The sequence below is a fragment of the Arvicanthis niloticus genome, chromosome 1 (assembly GCF_011762505.2).
Source record: "Arvicanthis niloticus isolate mArvNil1 chromosome 1, mArvNil1.pat.X, whole genome shotgun sequence".
In the NCBI taxonomy this organism is placed as follows: Eukaryota; Metazoa; Chordata; class Mammalia; order Rodentia; family Muridae; genus Arvicanthis; species Arvicanthis niloticus.
The window spans coordinates 66,227,337-66,246,907 of NC_047658.1; the positions used below are offsets into that span (position 1 = coordinate 66,227,337).

The 19,571-nt window shown below is 45.0% G+C and overlaps 1 protein-coding gene across 17 annotated transcripts in view; it reads left to right on the forward strand.

The window, feature by feature from the left end:
• The window catches only part of Tenm4 (teneurin transmembrane protein 4), a 1,520,543-nt gene that overhangs the window by 1,324,281 nt on the left and 176,691 nt on the right, over window positions 1-19,571 (forward strand). For 16 of the 17 annotated variants that reach the window (XM_076938042.1, XM_076938101.1, XM_076938085.1 and 13 more), the window contains one exon: window positions 14,221-14,391. The exons of the other annotated variant lie outside the window; for it this stretch is intronic. In XM_076938042.1, coding sequence (XP_076794157.1) covers window positions 14,221-14,391 — 171 coding nt within the window. The remainder of the gene's footprint in view (window positions 1-14,220; window positions 14,392-19,571) is intronic. 17 annotated transcript variants of the gene reach the window in all.

The window sequence follows — 19,571 nt, forward strand, 5'->3', positions numbered from 1 at the left end:
AAATGGATCTCTGGAGGGAGGACAAACCACACAGAGACAGGGAATGGCAGATAGAAACATCAGCCATTTGTGGAGGGAGTGTTTGCATATCCTTTTTTTGTGTTTACCTCCTCGGGCCTCAATCTCTTGCACCAAAGAATTCTGGGTATAGAGTTATAAAGTCATGGTGACTGCAGGTAGATTCCGTTGCCTGTTCCATTGGAGGAGAAGCTGACTAGGCAAATGCATCATCAACCTTGCCTTTGTGAGAGGTCTGTCAGGTAGTCACCTTCTGCAGCATTCCTTGCACAAGTATAGTTAGCACAGACATTTGCTGAGGTGGAAATTGAGGCTGGAGCGGTTAAATCACTCATTCAGCTGTGACAGGCAGTCATCTAGAGAGCTGGGTCTAGAAACCAGGAGTTATAACTCTGTAGAGCCCATTTCCAAAGACGCCCCCAATGCCTCACTCCTGAGCTCACAGTACACAAGGAACTTTTGCCTTCCTGTATTAGGTTTTCCCATAAGCCATTCCCAGACACCTCTGAATGTTGGACCTGATGAAACAGCCAGCAGCAGTTCTTGGGAACTGTGAATACACCACATGACCACTCGGCTGGAGGTACAGCTCCAAATGATGCTTGCATTTCTTTTGCATTTGACCATCCTAACCAGTCTGGAGCTAGGCGCTGGTTTATCTTCACTTCCACTTTTCAGGTGGAAATAAGTCCTGCCCTACCTTGTTAAGGGAGGGAGCCAGCTGGCCCTCTCTATTCCCAGGCTGCCATCTGCACTTGGCTGAGGGTGGGAGGACTTGGTCTCTCTCATCTCACCTGAGCTATGTATGGAGGGGGCTTCTGCATAGAGGAGAAGAACTGACTGCATTTATTATGGAATGAGCCAGAGTGAGTCTGTCTGTTGTAGGCAGGGTGTTTTGGAAACATGCTTTATAACCTCAGTGCTTCAGAATTGAGAAAATGGGGGTGAGTGCGAGCATTGGGAGCTGTTGGGAGAGCTTGGGACTGATCCACCTCTTGTTCAGCAGCAGCACCTGAGGAACTCTGGTCCTGTTGCTCTCCAGGCTTAGCAGGTTCTTGTAGGTTACCACCAAAACCACCTTCTCCTATGAAGAAAGGTCTTCCTGTTAGTATATAGCCAAAGGCTAGATTTTGATGCTTCTTTATCAGAGTGAAGCTTTTGTTCATAGCCTCCGGGGGGGGGGGGGGAGAGAATGACTGTCAGACTCATTCATTGTATGCTGGTCCCCACGCTATCACACATCCCAAATGTTATCCGTCAAACCTTCCATAGGATGCTACAGTCAAATCTTCCATGGGATGCTGCAGCAAGGCCCTGCTTCTCTGTTCTGTTTCTCGATCAGTATGTGTCTCTATATGAGTGCACACAGTTGCATACAACTGTGTGTGCAGCAAGAATGTTAAGAGGAGATAAGAGAGGACAGGCCTTCAGTGAAAATTTGGGAGTAAATACCATTTTCTTTTTCTGACAACTGCAGAGTCTTCTTTGCCATCTTGTGTCTCCTAACTACCCTCTAAGGCATAAAATCTATTGAGGCCATTAGTGCTGCACAGGCACCTAATCATGTAGGTCTGAGACCCTGTTGACAGTTGCACATAGAAAAATTTCCATCCATCTGTGTACTAAACATAGACTCTATCAAATTAGAATATTTGAGTGCTTTCATTTCATTAACTGCTAAGCAATGTGATAATGACTGTTTTCAATAAATTTTAAAGAACCCTCAGGAAATTTAATCTGTACAAGAACCCAGAGGATAGCTTTTGATCATTTTGATTGATGCAGGGGAGAATACCAAAGATCAGAATGGTTACATGACTAACCTGCTGTTGCCCAACAAGTAAAGATCAGAGCTGGGGACCCAGCTCTGTCCATGATGCTGCTCCACTGAGTATGAATCTGGCAGGGAAGTAAGAGGGGAAGGAAGCACAAGTGGACACCATCAGGGCAGTTCTGGGGGGAAGTGCAAAACAATGGGTAAGAGCCAGGGGAGAGGTCCCACTTGCCTAGAAAAAGCCTCAAGGGAAGGGGCGATATTAGAAGTAAGCCTTTAAAAAATAGTAAAATCGTTGAGTGATGGTGACAGCACATGCCTTTAATCCAAGCACTTGGGTGGCAGAGACAGGTGGATCTCTGTGAGTTTGAGGCCAGCCTGAGATACAAAGCAAGCTCCAGGACAGCCAGGGATACACAGAGAAACCTTGTCTTGAAAAACCAAAAAAGAAAAGGGAGAGTCATCTAAAAGTTGATAAGGTAGGTAGATGTCCCAGGCAAAGATCAAAAGCATGGGTTCTGGCTGGCCGGGTGTGCTAAGGGACACGGAATCAGCACAAAGCAAGACTTTTATGCAAGGAGGAGCCACAGAGCCCATCAGACATGATACTGCACATGCACTGAAAGCCCTCTTAAATCCAGTCTTTCTGAAGAGAGATTACCTCAAGTGCCTATTCTCAGGGAAATATGGCCAGCAAAATTTGAGCAATTAAGGCTCATATAATGAAAGGACTGGCCCATTGTCCCACCACCTTATCATTTCCAGATACTACATGCCTCGGGGAACTCTGCGGGGTTTATTTATTTATTTATTCCTTCATTCATTTTTGATTTTTGCTTTTTAAGACAGGAGGGTCACAGATAGCCCAGGCTGGCCAGAGATTTTCTGTGTCTAGACACTGACATGGCATTGGGCTTGGCTTAAAGCCAGCAGCTGTGGTTCTAACCATCACAGTCATCTTCACTTTCCTGGTCATCATCCTTATGATGCCTGACTTGCCTCAAATTTCCTAATCAAAGACTGACCCAAACACAGGAATCAGTGTGTTCAGAGAACAGCGGGACCTTACATCTGCCGTATTCACAGAAGGGGACAGGAAGGCAAGAAACCATAAAGATCCCAAGGGTAGGGAATGCCTGGGAGCAGGAGCCAGGACAGTCTCCGTATAAGAGGGGACATCAAAGGCTGTCCTGAGAGGTTTTACAGCCTTCATTCACAAACATTCCCTCCACAAATCGATAATCTGTGTGGCAGGGTCCAGGGCAAGTTGTCTGACCTCATTGCTGTCAAAAGCAAATGTCCCAGTGGGAAAAGCCCTCCACTAGTAATAGGTGCCCAAATTAAAACTTCTTGAGAGATGGTGGGGACCACTTCCTAATTGACTTTGATCATAGAAAAAGCAAAGGATAAGTCACATGGTTCCTGTACCAAAGGCAATCAGGACATGGAAGCTTTGTTCCTGGGGCCCAACATAGCACCACCCAGGAGGGGTGGAAGTGGAACATAGCAACAGGCATCCTCTCTCTAGGCACCAGGACTAGCCAACCCCGTGTTTTAATTCTCCCACATTGGATCTTTTCTGAAGGTGTAGGATGGGTGGCCATAGAGTGACAGGAAGCAGCTTGCATGCAGTCTTGCGTTGGGTAGATTCACAATCAGTGTTGCAGCTTGGCTGCATTAATGCAGAGAGGAATCCATCCTAGGAGATCTTTAAACCAGCCTCTCACCCCCTGAGGAAATGACAAGCAATTTCCCAGACTTCGCTGCTGCTCAGAGGGCAGTGCTGCCTGCCCCCAGCTGAGTGGTGTGAATAGGCAGGCTGTCCCTGGGTTTCTCTGATCCCAAGGTCATTAGTAAAGCCATGACCATAAGGCACAGACAGGCCCTCACCAGGCTTCAGCATGTTCTCTCTGTAGGGTCACTCACTGGCTGTTTGTTCCCTCAGCAGTGGTCTTATGAAGCCACTTTTGTTCGAATTGAGATTAAATAAGGGAGGGGGGCTGCCTGGGCTGTGCTTCCGTGGCAACAGCATGAGCAGAGCTGAGGACCCAGAGTTCCTGGGGCTGACTGAGGCCATGGCAATGCTTTAGTAAATGGTGCAATTGTAAACAATTAGGAGCCTGCTTTTTTAAAACTACAAGATTTAATTCATAACTGTGTATAGCTCTGCTTTGAGACACCTATTCTATAAATGGATTCTATATAACACTGGGTTATAACAATATCTGCCTTTAAAGGGTTGTTTAAGTGACATGTGGAAGTGACTTCTCCAATATTATACCATGCACAAGAGAACAATTCTCATAAGGGAGAGCCGTTATTATTTTAATAACAATCCTTGCAATATCTGTGTCCACCCTGCTCCACATCTCTGGCGTTGTCAGGAGGGGAAACAGTAGCTTTCTCAGTCTTGGCTTACTGCCCATACTTTGTGCACCAAGCTGGACTCCTTCCATGTGGGAAGTAGAGCCTGGTGGGACAACAAGCTCTAAGGATGATTCTCCTACCTCTCACAGGATTTCTTTGTGACTCCAGGGCACAGGTTTTTCTTGGTTTTTTGTTTGTTTGTTTGTTTTGTTTTGTTTTGTTTTTAAATAGAAAGAGCTCAAAGCTATAGTCTGAGGATGTGCATTTGGTTCTTGCACCCAAGTCCTTCCACAAATGCACTGGCCATGGCTCCTCTTTGAAGGGTCTGATAGGTCTCCGAAGCAAAACACTCAGTGTAGCAACCTTCCTCATTTTTAAACAAAATCTCAGGCCTCTTAGCTCCCCAAGTCCTCATAGGTCCTCTTTTTACTTCTTCATCACAACCCTGATGCATCACAAAAAATAGTCAGGATGGTGTTAACCCTCTACAGTACACACCAAGTCCACCTGACTACCTTCCTCCTACTTGAAGGTAGGTATGGTGCCTTAGCATAGATGGCACCACCTTATGGATAAGGATAACTGCAGAAAGGGAAGTTACCCTACAACCAGCACATCATCCCTGAAGCAGCCATATGTCCTAGGCCACAGAGACCAGGCAGGCCATAGCCATACATCATTGGTATTGCTCCACTACACAACCAGCCATGTTGGCAAGTGACAGGGAAGGCCAGATGATGAGACTGAGGCAGGTTGAAAGGGTGGAGAGAGCAGGCCAGTCCCTACTGTAGGACAGCATGGAAGAGGTCTTCGTAGATCCTGATAGGGGAGGAGTTTTCTTAGTTCATTGATACAGTAAGAATTCTGTATGAATTAAGTTCCTGCTTGCTTTTCTCTTCAGCTTGCCTCTACCAGTTCTCTGTGCCTTCCAGTTAAGTGGGCATCTGTATTGACCATGGGCTCACATGTTTGCCACACAAAAGTGGCCTTCTCTCCTGTTCTACACATGCAGAAAAATGACCCATGGTGCACGAGTCCATTCTCTAGAAGAAGTTCATCTGTGAGTGAGGGGCCGCAGCCCTGATTGCTGCAGTCATGTTCTAGCAGGAGACAGGAGGGGAAACAGTATATTTACTTGATTTAAAATTAGCCTCACGTAGCCACCGGTGGGATCCTGTCAGGCTGCTTTATAGCGACTCTACCCTTAAAAGCTGTTTTATCTGTTGGACAAATAACTCTCATTCTGTGCCCAGAGTCTGTCAACTCATGGGAACAAGAGAGTGCCTGCAGCTTAAAGAAACCCACAGATGGTGTGGCAGAGAGTCATGAGGAATACAGAGAAAGAAAGAAAAACAGGGCAGGCAACAGAATTGGCTTAATTTCTCAGTAAGTACAGGAGCTAAGGGCAGCAAGGCATCTAGCGACAGAGGTTATAACAGCTGCTGTTTATCAAGCTCCTACTATGTGCTAGGCATCGCTCTGAGACAATTCTGTGTGTTATCTCACTTGATCCTTTGGGATGGGTATTATAAGCAAGCTTCATTTTTGAAGAGGAGGAAACTAAGAGTGAGTGAGGCTGAGACCTTTTGCCCAAAGTCAGGAGACTCTGTGCTTTGGACAGACTGCACTCTGCTCTAGGCTGCAATCTGACACGCATGTGATTTTGATCATGAAAGTCAGGGTATAAAAAAGAAAGCCTCTTGACGTGTCCCAAAGAGCAACTCTAGCTGTGCTTGCAGCAAAGCTTTGCTTTGGATTCTTTGTTAAATGTAATGTTAGCCACTGTACTCATCAGAAGGGCAATAACTGAGAGCCTGCACTTTGAAACCAAGATCTGGACTCAACTGCAGCTCCATCGCTTACCTGTGTGTCTTTGGAGGTCACAGAGCCTTCTGAGCCTCCACTGTCCCCTGATAACCTGTTATAACTCCGGTTGTCTAGACTCTGACACCTGCTGTGTGAAGGCCTCTTTCCTCTACTCCACCACCTTTAGACCTAACTTGCCTGGGATTGAGTTACAAGCCCTCTTTTCATATGTGAAATAGCACTAACAGGCATTTGGAAACCACAGAGCAAAATGTATCCACAAGCCTTACACAATGATTCAAGCATGGTGCCCTTTTAATCTATCCCTTTTGTTGATTTTTATATGCATATACAGAAGCACAGTCAGAAAAAAATGCAGTTGTATGCCCTGCTCCCTTCCCCAACACTACATCTTCTTCACTGTGGCTATCACAGATGTTCGTCATAGAGGTTCCTATGCATACAGCGCCTGTAGCTTAGCCAGTCCCCTGTGTCAGGTGTCCAGCCTGCTTTCTGGTTCCTCACTTGTTACATTGCCACACATATTGCTGTGTCACTGGGCTCTTGCTCAGAACTCTGGGTGTGGTATCCTTATAGAAGCAGGAATATGACCTGGAAGATGATAGTTTGCTGCCCTTGTATGATCTTGCCTTTTCTGTCATCAGTGGTGCTGATGCAAAACATCAGTAAGAACTAGTTTATTCTGAGTCAAAATTGGTGACCCTGACCTGGGATTAGATTCAAACGGCTGTAGTGAAATACTCCATTCTAGATACAGTTAAAGGGAATCCTCGTAGTTGCCAAACTAAAGGAAGTCATACATCAATGCATTTGCCAGATACTTTGATGGGGACATCAGGTAGGTGACAGCAGAGTGTGGTGGTTTGTAGAGGCCTCAGATGCTCTCTGACAACTTAGATTTGGTGTTGGAAGCCAGTGGTCTGGTTAACAGGTTATATTCCAAAGATGTACCTGACAGCTGAAAAAATAAATCACTCACAGCAGCTAGTAGTTAATGACTATTAAGGAGACTGAAGGCAGCCCAAGGTAATTATAGCTCTAGCTCTACAGCCTCCCAGCTCTGCACAGTCATGAAGTTCTGTTTGGTTGATCTGAAGAACCTTTAGTACAGTGTGGCCTTTTCAGGGAATCTTGCTTCATACTGATATCATCACTATTCCTTGGAAGTCCAAACACCAGTGACTTCATTTAAACAAACAAAAAAGTCCTAAATCTGAGTACTAGAAACAGAAATGTGGGGAGCCAATCACGTGACCATGGTTCCTACTTTTGAGATTAAAAATGTTACTTGGTGAGCCTGGAGAGATGACTCAGATGTTTAGAACCACTTCTCCAGAGGACTGAGGTTGGATTCCCAACACCCACATTAAAGCCCACAACTGTCCATAACTCCAGTTGCAGGGTATCTGATGCCTTTTCCTGGCCTCTGCTGGCACCAGGCCTGCAAGTGGTGCACAGATCCACATGCAAACTACCCAAGTGCACCTGGACCAGCAGTTCCTTGCATTAGAATCATCTCTGCCCACCCCCTGGAGCTGCTCCAGCTACATGCAAGTGGGTGTCTGCACAGAGTTGCACCCCCCCACACACACACACACACCTTGTGACAGCAGAAACTCCCCTCTCCTACACTGGCTTAATGGCTTTGTTAATTGCCTCTTCTGGGTTGGGTGCTAGGGTGCCTTCCCTGTGTCTGAACATCAATGAAGCCTTTTTTTTTTTTTTTCCAAATGTCAGGACAAAGCTTGCACTTTCTGAGCCATCGCTCATGTCTCACTGGGCAGGAAATGCGACAGGAAAATGTCAGCCCCAGGATCAGATGGACCAGAGCTGGGGCGATTGAACTTTCCCACCCTGGCTCTTGGCTTTTAGAAATCATTAACATTTCAATGTGGGTGATCCTGTGAACCCTGCTACTTCTCCACAGCCTCTCTCTGAACTCTTCAAGCATCTTGTCACCTTTTCATTGAATTACAAGTAGTCTAATGGGAAAACCACACTTCTTATCTAGGTCACCCTTGGTATACTTGAACAGGGATTTGCACCTTAGTTATAAATATACAGTGCAGGGTATAATTTACATAATCTTGCAATGTGCATTGGTGGGTGGTTACTCTTCATTCTTCAGAGAATGAAGAATACAGTAAGTGATGTATGTTATTTGAATGGTTTCATCTACCCTTAGTGGGCTAGGGAGAATCATGTCTTTTTGGCTTCTTTTGTTATTATTGTTAACCCATGGTCTCTACTTTCAGAACATTTGACCAAAGAGTGCTCAGTGTTTTATGCCACTTCAAAGGCAGGTTACTACTGTAGGGCAGACAAGTGACCTCATAAGCCCCTAGCATCCAACCCGCATTTCAGCCTTTATTTTGTGGGTAGCTTTATGTTGCCTCTTTTATCTTCATCTGAAAGTGAGACATAGAAAAAGGAAGAACTGGAAGCTCGTTCTCCCTTAAGCCAGCTCTGCTGTCTGGTCTTGGTAGTTCACCGTATCTTCTTTCAGTAACTCAAAGGTCACTTTAGCTCAGCTTTCATTTCAGGACCATGATACACATTCTTCACTAATGTTTCCCAGACCATCTTTTACGTGAACATGAGACTGAATGATATCTGTAACGTGCTGGCCATGGACCACACTTTCGAAGGATCGTGTTGTTATGTGAATGACTGTCAGGGATTAGATGGTGACTGAAGCTTACGGATCCAAAGACCAATTTCCTCCCTGAGTGTGTGTGTGTGTGTGTGTGTGTGTGTGTGTGTGTGTGTGTCTGTCTGTCTGTCTGTCTGTCTGTCTGTCTGTCTCTGTGCATGTGTCTGTCTGTCTGTGTTTATGTGTGTATCTGTGTATGTCTGTGTTTGTGTGTCCTCAGAAGAGAACACAGACTATCTCTCTTCCTCTCTCTTCCCCAAGTCTTCACCCAAGACTCTAAAACTCACCAGGCAGTACAATGATGGAGCTGAGAGCTTCTTAGCATGACTTCTATTTGTGGCCCCAGATGGCAGGCTAAAGGTCCTCTTCATTTTGGCTTCAAGATACTATTGCCGACTGGTCCTTTGCCTCCTCACCTTCCAAAGACACCAATGGTTTTCATTAGCATGTACTAGTCATGCATGATAATGGGCTTCATTGTGATGTTTGCAGACATGCATGTAATATACTTTGATCATATTTGCCGTCCTTTGTTCTTGAGTGTCCCCCCACTTCCACTCTTCACCTTCCTTTTCCTAACTAGTTCCTCTTTAATTTTCATGTCCTTCCCCCCCCTAATTTGTGACCCAGACACTTTGATTAGTCTTGCATATGTATAGGTGAGAGGTTACTTACAGAAGCGTGAACACCTTACTAGTGGCTACACCACAGCAGAAAATGTCTCTCCACCAGTAGACATTGTCTATAGGTCTTCAAGGGAGTGCAGAGCCTCCAAAGACCCCCTCCCTCCACCCCTACCTTACCCTCACTCCCAACCTACCCCATACCCCTGCTCCATTCAGGGTGTCAATCAGCTCTACGTTGTGCAGGTAATCATAGCAGCTATGAGTGCAAGAGTACAAAGGTCATGTCATGCCCAGGAGAAATTCTACAATATTCTACCCAGTCCTCCAGCTTCTGGGTTCTTGTCTTATGAGCCTTGGAGGGGGTGATAAAGATGTCTCATGTATAGCTGAGCATTTAACAGTCACTTATTCCCAGCACTCTGGCTAGATAATGAGTCTCTGCAGTTAATACTATGCACTGTTTAAAGAAGTGTCTCTGACCAAGGCTGCCAGCAGTGCTAATCTACGGGGATAGACATAATTATTCAGAAGGCAATTTGACAGTCACATCATGTGCATTTAGCAAAGCAGCAGCAGTACTTTCCCAACCCAGGCCTATATCCTCCCTAGCCCCGGGCTTCGTGTGAGGTTTATAATGCAGACATGAATTCCCTCATGACTATGGGAATTCCACTCAGAAAGTGGTCGGTTACCCCTCAAACAGACTTGTTCCTATTGTATCAGTGGGCACCTCTTGCCTGCTAGGTTAGTAGGGAAGGATCAGCAGGGATCTCTCTGCCCCATCTTGATGACATTGATCCTTTTCCCTACCAGCATCCTCCATTGTCATTTCAGGGTGGCCTGGGGAGTCTCCGAGGATTTAAGTGAAGCTTTGCTTTCAGAGGGACCTTTTCCACAGGTCACCGGAGACTACCTGTCACTCTTACAGCTGTGTGGGGCTCTCCAAGGAGGCAGAGCAGAAAGAAGGAGATGTCAACACTTACCAATATACTTCCAGCCCCTCCCCCATTAACTTCCCCATTAACTTCCCCGGGACTCTGGATTTGGGAATCAGATTCATCTCTGAGACTCCACCCTTCCACTCTACCAAATGCTGCCCCAGCAGGGATTTTTTTTTTTAAAGGCTTCCTTTTGTGTCTTCTCAAAATTAAGAGAAAGCGCTGACAATAAAAATGTTTCTTTTCGCAGAGCTGTGAGCTTCCTATTCATTCTGGAATTAGTTAATTCTTGTGACCTTTTAACAAGACAGCACTTGGCACTCTTAGATAAGATAATTGACTCTAATGGGGGAAGACGATCTGCTCATTTAATGGTGTACATCTGAGTTGTGTGTAGTTCAAGGAAGTTCTCCATTACCTTTGGAGTTGCCAATATATAGATTAAAACGGTAGGTAGGTAAGTAGAGATGTGAGCTAGTTCAACCTAGGAAGCAACAGCTTCCCTCCTCGCAGGCAGGCTCACTGTCTTCTTGTCATCACCATTGCTCAGAAGTGAAAAGCAGGGTAAAGCACCTCGCACAGTACTCCTGACTAAAAAAGTTGCTCAGTCAGTAGGGGCTGCTATTATCCCTATCCCTGTTATTATCAACAAATCTAATGCCTGGGAAAATACAGTAGTTATGTACACTTGGCAAAATACCTTGGCACATAGTATCCCACTGAAGATATGGTACACTAAATCTCAGTGTACCCTTATGACATGGTGCTCCATTGACTTGGTACCGCTCTGACATGGTATCTCTCTCACAAGGCATCACTTTGATGTGCTACCCCACTGACATGGAACCCATCTGACAAGGTACACCACTTATACAGTACCCCACTGACATGGTATACACTTCTGATATAGCATCCCTTTGACATGGTGCTGCTCTTGCATGCTCCTCTGACATTTACCCCTCTGACATTACCACTTATAACTACTACCCCACTGACAAGATGTATATCTCTAATGCAGGGCCCCTCTGCTATGGTACACCTCTGTTATGGTATACTACTTACACAGTATCCTCATTGGCACGGTACACACCTCTGATAGAGTACCCTTCTGACACTGCACCCCGCTGTTTCAGTACTAAAAGCACTGATGAAATATGTTTCTTCATTTCTCAGATAAGACTACTGCCGCTAGGAAACAGCAGTTGGGGCTCAGAATCTTTTCTTACCTCTGGTCCCACATCACAGAAACCAAAGGAGAAAAAAAAAAAAAAAAAAGGTCATTCTCTTCACTGTCACAAAAATACAATCTCCTGGCTGAAGTAACCAGGTGCCTATCCCTACATGAATATGTCCTGGAGTCACAGAATATGCTGTGTTTGCCAGGTGTCTCTACCATGTTTTGTGGCCTTAAAAGGTTATTGTCGGTCCTCAAATCTACTATCTGTGAACTTATGTATAACAGAACCTGTTTCTCATCATCCTGTGGGAGAGTTCTGTTTCAGCCTGCAGATGTAAAGGCCTTGAAGGCTGTCCCATGTCTAGGAAGGGGTGTCTTCATATGCCAGCCTTGTGCCTTGTAAGATAGAGCTGATAAGGGGCGGCAGCAGACTTAAGGTGTGAGTTTTCATGTCTGGGCAGATGTGAGTTCTAGACCAGCCTCTGCTTCTTCTTGTCCACTTAACCTTGTACATGTCTGTTGCTCTCTTGCCTTCACATCATCATCTGTAACATCTGACTACAAAGATTAACCCTTTAGGTTTGTCATGAAAGTCAATAAAGTATACATTGTTCTGATAGTTTTAACACAATATGTAGTACATAGTAAAACATCTCAGTCATTGTCTTATAAATACCATAATTTTAACCAACTTTCTGATTTTTACTATTAATCTGTACTAAGACCTAATAATACTTTTGAACCTTCTCAAAATTGTGTCTAGTGGGTTGACATGAGAATTAGAAATAATGCATTCAAAATACCAGATGTACACAGTAGGTAGTAAGTATAAGTCCATGGACCTTCCTATCTCTGTAGATGGCCCTGCCTTCCTGTGGCCCTCCTTCTCAGGCACCCCTCCTCTAGGCCAGGACCTTCCGAGTGGACATCCTAATCCATCTGTCTTCACTGTTTGACTGTGTGCTCTGGTTGTCTGAATCGATACTAACTCTCCAGAGTCTGCCACAGAGGGCCTTTAAAACTAGGATCATCAATGCGAGGAAGAGGTACTATACACAGCATGGTGTAGGATCCAGGAAGATGAATGCTTGCTGCATGTGGGAGAGCCAGAGCGGGCATCCTGGATGTGGCAAGTACAGACCACTGGCCAGGTTCCGGTCTTGTTTCATTTTGGAAGAGGATTTTTGGGTTGGGTTGGGTTTTTGTGTGTGTGTGTGTGTGTGTGTGTGTGTGTGTGTGTGTGTGTGTGTGTGTGTAATTCGGTACTACTGTGTGTGTGCCAGCACATGCATGCCACAAGACTCAAGTGGACATCAGAGGACAATTTTTATGAGTTTGTTCTCTCCGTTCTCTCCTTCCACTTTGTTAAGTTTCTTTTGTTGTGTTTGCCACCATGCATACTCTAGCACATAGTAACCCACTTTTGGTAACCTAAGGGATTGAACTCAGGACATCAGGCTTGTGTAACAAGTGCTTTGCTCTGCCGAGTCATCTTCGTGGCCCTTACTTTTTGTTTTTGTGAAAGGGTCTCACCAAATAGAACAGACTGGCTTCCTAGCTCTGTAGATCTCACAGCCGACCTCCTCAGCCTCCCCTCTCCCCTCCGGGGCTATCGATGTGTGCCGCTGTGCCCACATCAAGAGCTAAGTATTGATTCCCAAAGTCAAGTCCAGAGAGCAGTCACGCACCGACTACAAATCCTTGTGGAAACATCATTCACAGCCTGGATGCATACTGTATACTTCAGACAGTGTTCACTCTTTGCTGTCTTGTGGCACAAAATAAAGATGTGCAGAGCATCTCCCTCTCACCCCAGCCTTGTGCCATCCCCTTCCCTCACAGAGAGCACCCAGTGATATGCCTGTCTTTCATATCCTCCCGATACTCAGTACAATGTAAAGCCAAAGGTAGTATGTCAAACACATCCTTCTGCAGGTTATCGTTTTTCTTCCAGAAAAGAAAAACATAAACATCTTCCTCAGTCTATTTATGATCAGTGCTGTTGTGTTGTGTGGCTAGATCCCACTTAGCCTCTTATCAATGGGCCAGTTTAAGAAATTTTGCTATTAAAATAATGTTGTAATGAGTAACCTTGTAGGTACATTATTTATTAGATATGTGAGTATATCTGGAGGAGAAGTTTCTAGAATTGGGACCTTGAAATCCCAGGGTAAAGGGTGAATGTATTTTAAATTTTATGGCTTTTTATCACATACCCATTTATGCTCACACCAGCAAAGTGTGCGGGCGCCTGCTTCCCCTCCTCTGCCAACACAGTATATTTTCAGCTCTTTTTATCTTTGCCAAACCATATGTGAAAACTAATATTTCAGAGTTTGACTTAGATTTCTTTCACAGTGAGTGATGTTGAGAGCTTTTTCGTATGATTAAGGGCCCTTTGTATTTCCTATCCTGTAACTTGTCTGTTCATATCCTATGCCCATTTTTCTACCGCACTGTTAGACTTTCCTTATTCGTGGGTGTTATTCATATTACGGAAATAATCCTTGGTCATACAAATTATAGTCCTCCCTCCTAGATTGTTATTTGTCTTTTGAAGAAAAAGGTCAAGACCTCCTGAAACTGTGTCTTTCCTGATCATTCCTAACATCACCAGACTGTGAGCCCATCGAGGGCAAGGTCTAAAACCTTGATCATCGCTGTGTCTCAAGCCCCCTTGCAGGGTCTGTCACGCTAAGAGATCTCTCTCCAGGGTGGGGGTGTTGTTGAACTGAACTGCGGGTCTGTGTTTCCCACCCCAGACCCCCTTTCCTTGTGGCTTGGGAGTTCCATTTCCACCTCCAGCAGAAAAAGATGACTTTTTCCATTGCTCACTACAGCCATGCACCTGTTTGGCCTAAACTGGCACCTGCAGCCGATGGAGGGGCAGATGTCTGAGATCACGGAGGACACAGCCAGCAGCTGGCCTGTGCCAACGGACGTCTCCCTGTATCCCTCAGGGGGCACTGGCTTAGAGACCCCTGACAGGAAAGGCAAAGGAACTGCAGAAGGTAGGGTTGCTGCGTTGTCCGTGTCGTGAGTCCTCTGTTGTCTGCCTTTGAACGGAGGAGGCCTCCATCATGCACATCCTGTGCCTGACGCACAGCTCATGCTTCTCCTTCCATCCTCCACACCCCATGCTGGCTGCAGTCCACCTGTGTCTTCATCCCAACTCCCTGTCAGTGTGAGCCCAGAACTGGGTCAGTGGGACCCATGGTGCTCTGCTGCACCTCATTCCATGCCTTCGAGGATGCATTCAGGTTATTCACATTACCATCCATCCATCTTTGTGTGGGGTCAGGGGGAGCACTTCTGGGAAACCCTGTGGGATCAAGAGGCACATGTGGGAGTGGGACATGCTAGGGGATAGTGTGTTCCAGGTAAAAGACTTTTGGACTGTATGTTTCGGTGGAAACGTTTCAGATGATCAGCCAGCCCAGTGACCAAGTCACTAGTACCTCTGACCCAGCTTCCTCGTCTGCAGTAGCAACAACGATTACTGTGTACTCACTGTGTTTGCATCAAAACTTCTTACTAATGTCATTTCACCTCACACTTTACCCTCACAACCCTGTGAAATGGGTATAATTAGCTATGTTCATTCTAGGTACAAACACAAATGATCACATGAAGTGACTTGACCCAGAGGATGTCAGAACTGAGTATATGAACTCGGGTCTAGGACTTCATGGCTCTAACCAACCCCCCATTAGTTTTCCCACCTTATCCACACCCATGGTGACAGGACATCAAAGGTGATACAGATGTGAAATCCTGTTGTACCATGAGGCAAAGACATTTCCATCCGTGACAGAACTGGTGATGACATTTTGTGTTTGGCATTCTTGAGTAGAAATCCATGAACCCATATTTTGGATGTCTCAATGGTCTTTACAACAATTCATAGATACAACTTCCCTCACTGTCAGCCAAGAACGGTTCAGGCTCACCAAAATTGGAATGATGTAAGCTCCCAAGCCAGTCCACTTGTCCTTCAGGCATGGTGGCCTTCCCTTCTCCTGCACCTGCTGTGATCTTTGTTGTCAATGTTCTGCTGTTTCCCTGTGGGCATAGTGGCCATGGCTCCTTCCTTTGCAGCTCACACCATGTTTCCTCTTGCCTCGCTTAACTCTGGGCTCATCCCTTTTGGATCTCTATGTCCTGTCAGAGGTATTGGTTTTGTTAAAAGGGTCACTTGTGCTTACCCAGAGTACCTCCTCGTGACCTCTGCAATGATGATCCTCAAGTTCAAAGTCAACTGTTGACCTGTGGACACATTTAAGAGAAGTGAAAAGAAGGAGACTTCTAAAAGAACCAAACCCGAATGCTTACCCACTGTATTGAGAGGAAAGGCCAGGCCTCTTCCTTTTAAAGATTTTAAGAACCAAAACACCAAATAACGAATAACATATGCTTCTTTACCCAGTAATAGGGTAGGGAAGAAGGTAGCATGGGTGTGGAGGGCACTGGTGGAGTCAGGAGCTGCTGACTGTAATGTCAGCTTAAGCAAACCCCCTGAGCCAGGCATTCTAAGGCTCCACTTCCACTCTCTGTGGCTCAGTCAGAAAGCACTGAGCCATGGGTTCTCTAGAGTGTGCATTGCAGTTTGCAAGTCCTACAGGTGAAATTTGTGCAAGAATCATTATAGGGCCAACTGACACTCTTCGGGGATCCAACAAAGGTGGCACTGTCCATGGTCCTGCTGGTGGCTTGCAAAGCTCACACCAGTTCATATTGTCTGTCTAGTGCCACCAGTGAAGACCCATAGAGGAACAGCTATCTTTAGATCAGCCTGTGAAAACACACTTAAACCATCTTGATCCCTCATGGAATTGGTAAAGGATCTCCTGTAGCACAGTGTAGTTTCTTCCCACCATGAATCTCTAACAGACATTCCTTCAGTGGGAGTAAAGTCTATCTGAAATCTTGCACTCTAATGAAATTAGTTTGTGGGTTGTTTGGGTTCTGTTTAGTTTTTCCGGAGGAGGGTTGGTGTAGATAAGAGACAACACAAAATTACACTGCCTTATTGGCTTATTTTAATTGGAGAATTTTTGCTTAAAGGGATTATCGGTTATTACTGATGCAAATGGAAATCCTGTTTATAAGCCCCTTAAATGGAGAGCAGTACTGGAAAGCAGTCAGCCTCAGGATTGATTGGGGGGAACACATGTGCCTGAAAAGCAGAGGAGAAAGCATCTTATAGTCTCTGGGAGACCACATGGTTCTCCACCTCCCTGCCCCCACACTCCAATCGAACCAATGTCTACTCAGTTTCTGTTTTTAATTGTGATGATAAAACTCTGCTTCCTTAGACTTTATCTCAGTAGTGAAATTCTTAACCCTACTGTGAGGGCACATTTCTGGCCCCTTCTGATGGTATCAGGGGAAAGAATTGATTACAGAATTAAGATTAGCGTCCCTGCACCATAATCATGAGTAAAGTCATATGATGTGATTAAAATTTAAAAAAAAAAAAAAAAAAAAAAAAAAAAAAAAAAAAAAAAAAAAAAAAAAAAAAAAGGTAGCGGTGGACTCGAATATACCTTGGAGCCACAGAGCCCAAAATGTTCTCAACCCAGCCTTGCATTTGTTCCATTAACTTGTTCTAGTTACTTCATCTGTTTGGCCTTACAAGGATGATGGTGGCTCCTTTGAGAGCCCAGCAGGGAGGAGCCACTTGTAGAGACTGGTCATCAGTCCATCTGAGGCCTCTTATCTTGTCTACCTAGTCCAGGGCCATTCCACTTCAAAGCTGCAGATCCTAGAGCTGCATGCTCAATAACATTTGCCCTCATGGGTATTCCTAAGGTTTGGGGTATTTAAAAAATATTTAAAGTATGCTTTTTAAATTATAAAAATTAAAAGGTGATGATCCCAGTACTGTGTCTCTCCTGTCTGTGAGAATAACATTAAACTATAATTGATGCTGTATTCTTCAAAGTGGCTGTAACCCTTTCAGGGTCATTATGGGACAGAAACCAAATGTGGCAGCTTCCTGAAGCAACACCACACGACCTTGTGCTTGCATTTAATGGGGAGGAGGAATAGCTGCATAAACAAGCCTTTCTGATGCTTGACTTGGTGGGCTAGGGATAGCGCTTTCTTTTTGCAATGGAATAAGAATTGCTTATCGGTTTGAACCATACAAATTGCTGCACACAGGCTCAGCTGGGCTCTCCAAAATGGAACAGCTTATTTTGATAGCCAAATAAATTTCCAACAGTTGCTAAGGAAACTAAGGGATTCTTTGTGCAATCTATTGCATTGAGAATAACAAAAAGGAAAAAAATAGGTGAGGGGATTGTCAGTTGATTAGAAATTTAGAACCTGGATAGATGGATCCGCTCAGGAGAGTGGAGACTGTGATTGGGATGCAGGGCAATTCCAGCATCTTCCAAATCTTCCACGTTTGATGGAGCCATCCAACCATTTCAGCAGTTCATTGAGAGATTTCTTTTATGGACATGATTGCATATTTGGACAGCATTGCTCTAGGAAGCCTGAATCTAAATTTACAAAGATAAAGATGGTTATCAATGAAATCTGTGCTGTGAAACTGAATCATGCTGTTGGAAGAAGTAGGGTCTAAACTAAGCTTCTTGTACCATTTGGTGAGGCCTAGAGACACCTAGTGATGCTGCAGTATGCTTCTCATGGCTATCTTCAGACCCTGGCTACTCTGAGTCCTGTTTACAGCTTCCTAATGAGTAAAAGTGATCAACTTCCAAGCCCTGACATACCACAAAGTTCTTAACTGGACCTTGTATCTAACTGGCTAAGTCTTGACATTCACCCCATGAACCCCACTGGAGACACTGCTCTTTGAGAGAGTCAGTGCACCCTAACACCAGCGAGTGTGTCTCTCCAGATATTTAATTCATCACTCATGTGTTTAATCCTCTGAGAAGCCATAGTCTAAGAGGTAAAGAGGTTTCTCAAGTGACTTCATCTCTGACTGGCTTCTTAAGCATTCAGAGCCTCCTCAGTGTAGAGATGTTCTTACTGTCATGAGAATCAACTGGACTCGTGTCAGTGGAGGCCTGACACAGCGGGAACTCACTAACCTCCGCCTCATTACTGTTTCTCCTACTAACACCTGTTATCTTCCAGAATATACATAAAGAGGAGAATTTCATACACAGACTCTTCCCTCTACCAGTCTCCCGTCTCTTCCCCTTCCCTTCACTCCACTGGTGTATTACACTTTGCAGTGGGACATTTTATATTCTAGAGCTCACGCTTTATGCTCAGAATTAAAAACAAGGAATCAGAAATCATATGACCTGGAAAGACAAAGGCAGGTCAAGTTTTTTTTTCTGTCTCTCTTCCAGCCCTACCTAGCCCCAGCCCTGGCAATCTCAGGCATCTTTCCCATGAGCTAAAGGTGGTAAATGCTCTTCACTCTTTCTTCGCAGCCACCAGCCCACACCAATTGGTCCAGTGTAGAGAGTATCTCCCTTCCACCTGGCCCACATTCTTGAACTATAGAAAGTGCAGTGAAAGAAAAACCCCCTCTGTCACTTTATTGGGGCAAATGATGTATATATACCCTTGTTTAGGAATCCTGCCTGAGTTCTGGAAATGATCCCTGAACCCATCCTGACCTATAAGACCACCTCCTACACTATGCTCTCCTCTTTGCTAGAGAGAAAAGGCACCCTGTTGGCTAAAGTGAGGGAGGAGTTTTCTATTTATTCTGAGACAGGAAACATGTGCGTGCAGACAGTTCTCTAGCCCCTTGACTCCCACTCTTCCCCACTCTCAGGAAAGCAGCCCTTGGAATTAGCAGGCTTATGCTTCTTTCTTAGCCCTTCCTAGGCGTGAAGGGTTCAGAGGGCACTATGCTTCTTTTGACACACCCCTTAGTTCTGCCTCCCTGGGAGAACTTAGAGCTGAGGGTGAACAACTTCTACCTGCACTACAAAAGGTTTGCAGTCCTGGGCACCTACAGATCAAAAAAAGCAAACTGTGAATAATTCTCTCCCATCTTAATGCTTTGTGAATTGGGCTCCTGTCTTTGAAGTTCCGTGACTCACAATGTGAGGTTTGTGTGTCTTCATTTTCAAGGTAAAAGTCTGGGACACATTCCTCCCATAAGGAATTAAATGCAGAGTCTCTCCTGTATTGATGATAGAATATCCATGGTACTTTTACTGACAGCATGCATTTTAACTTTTTTGTTGTTGGC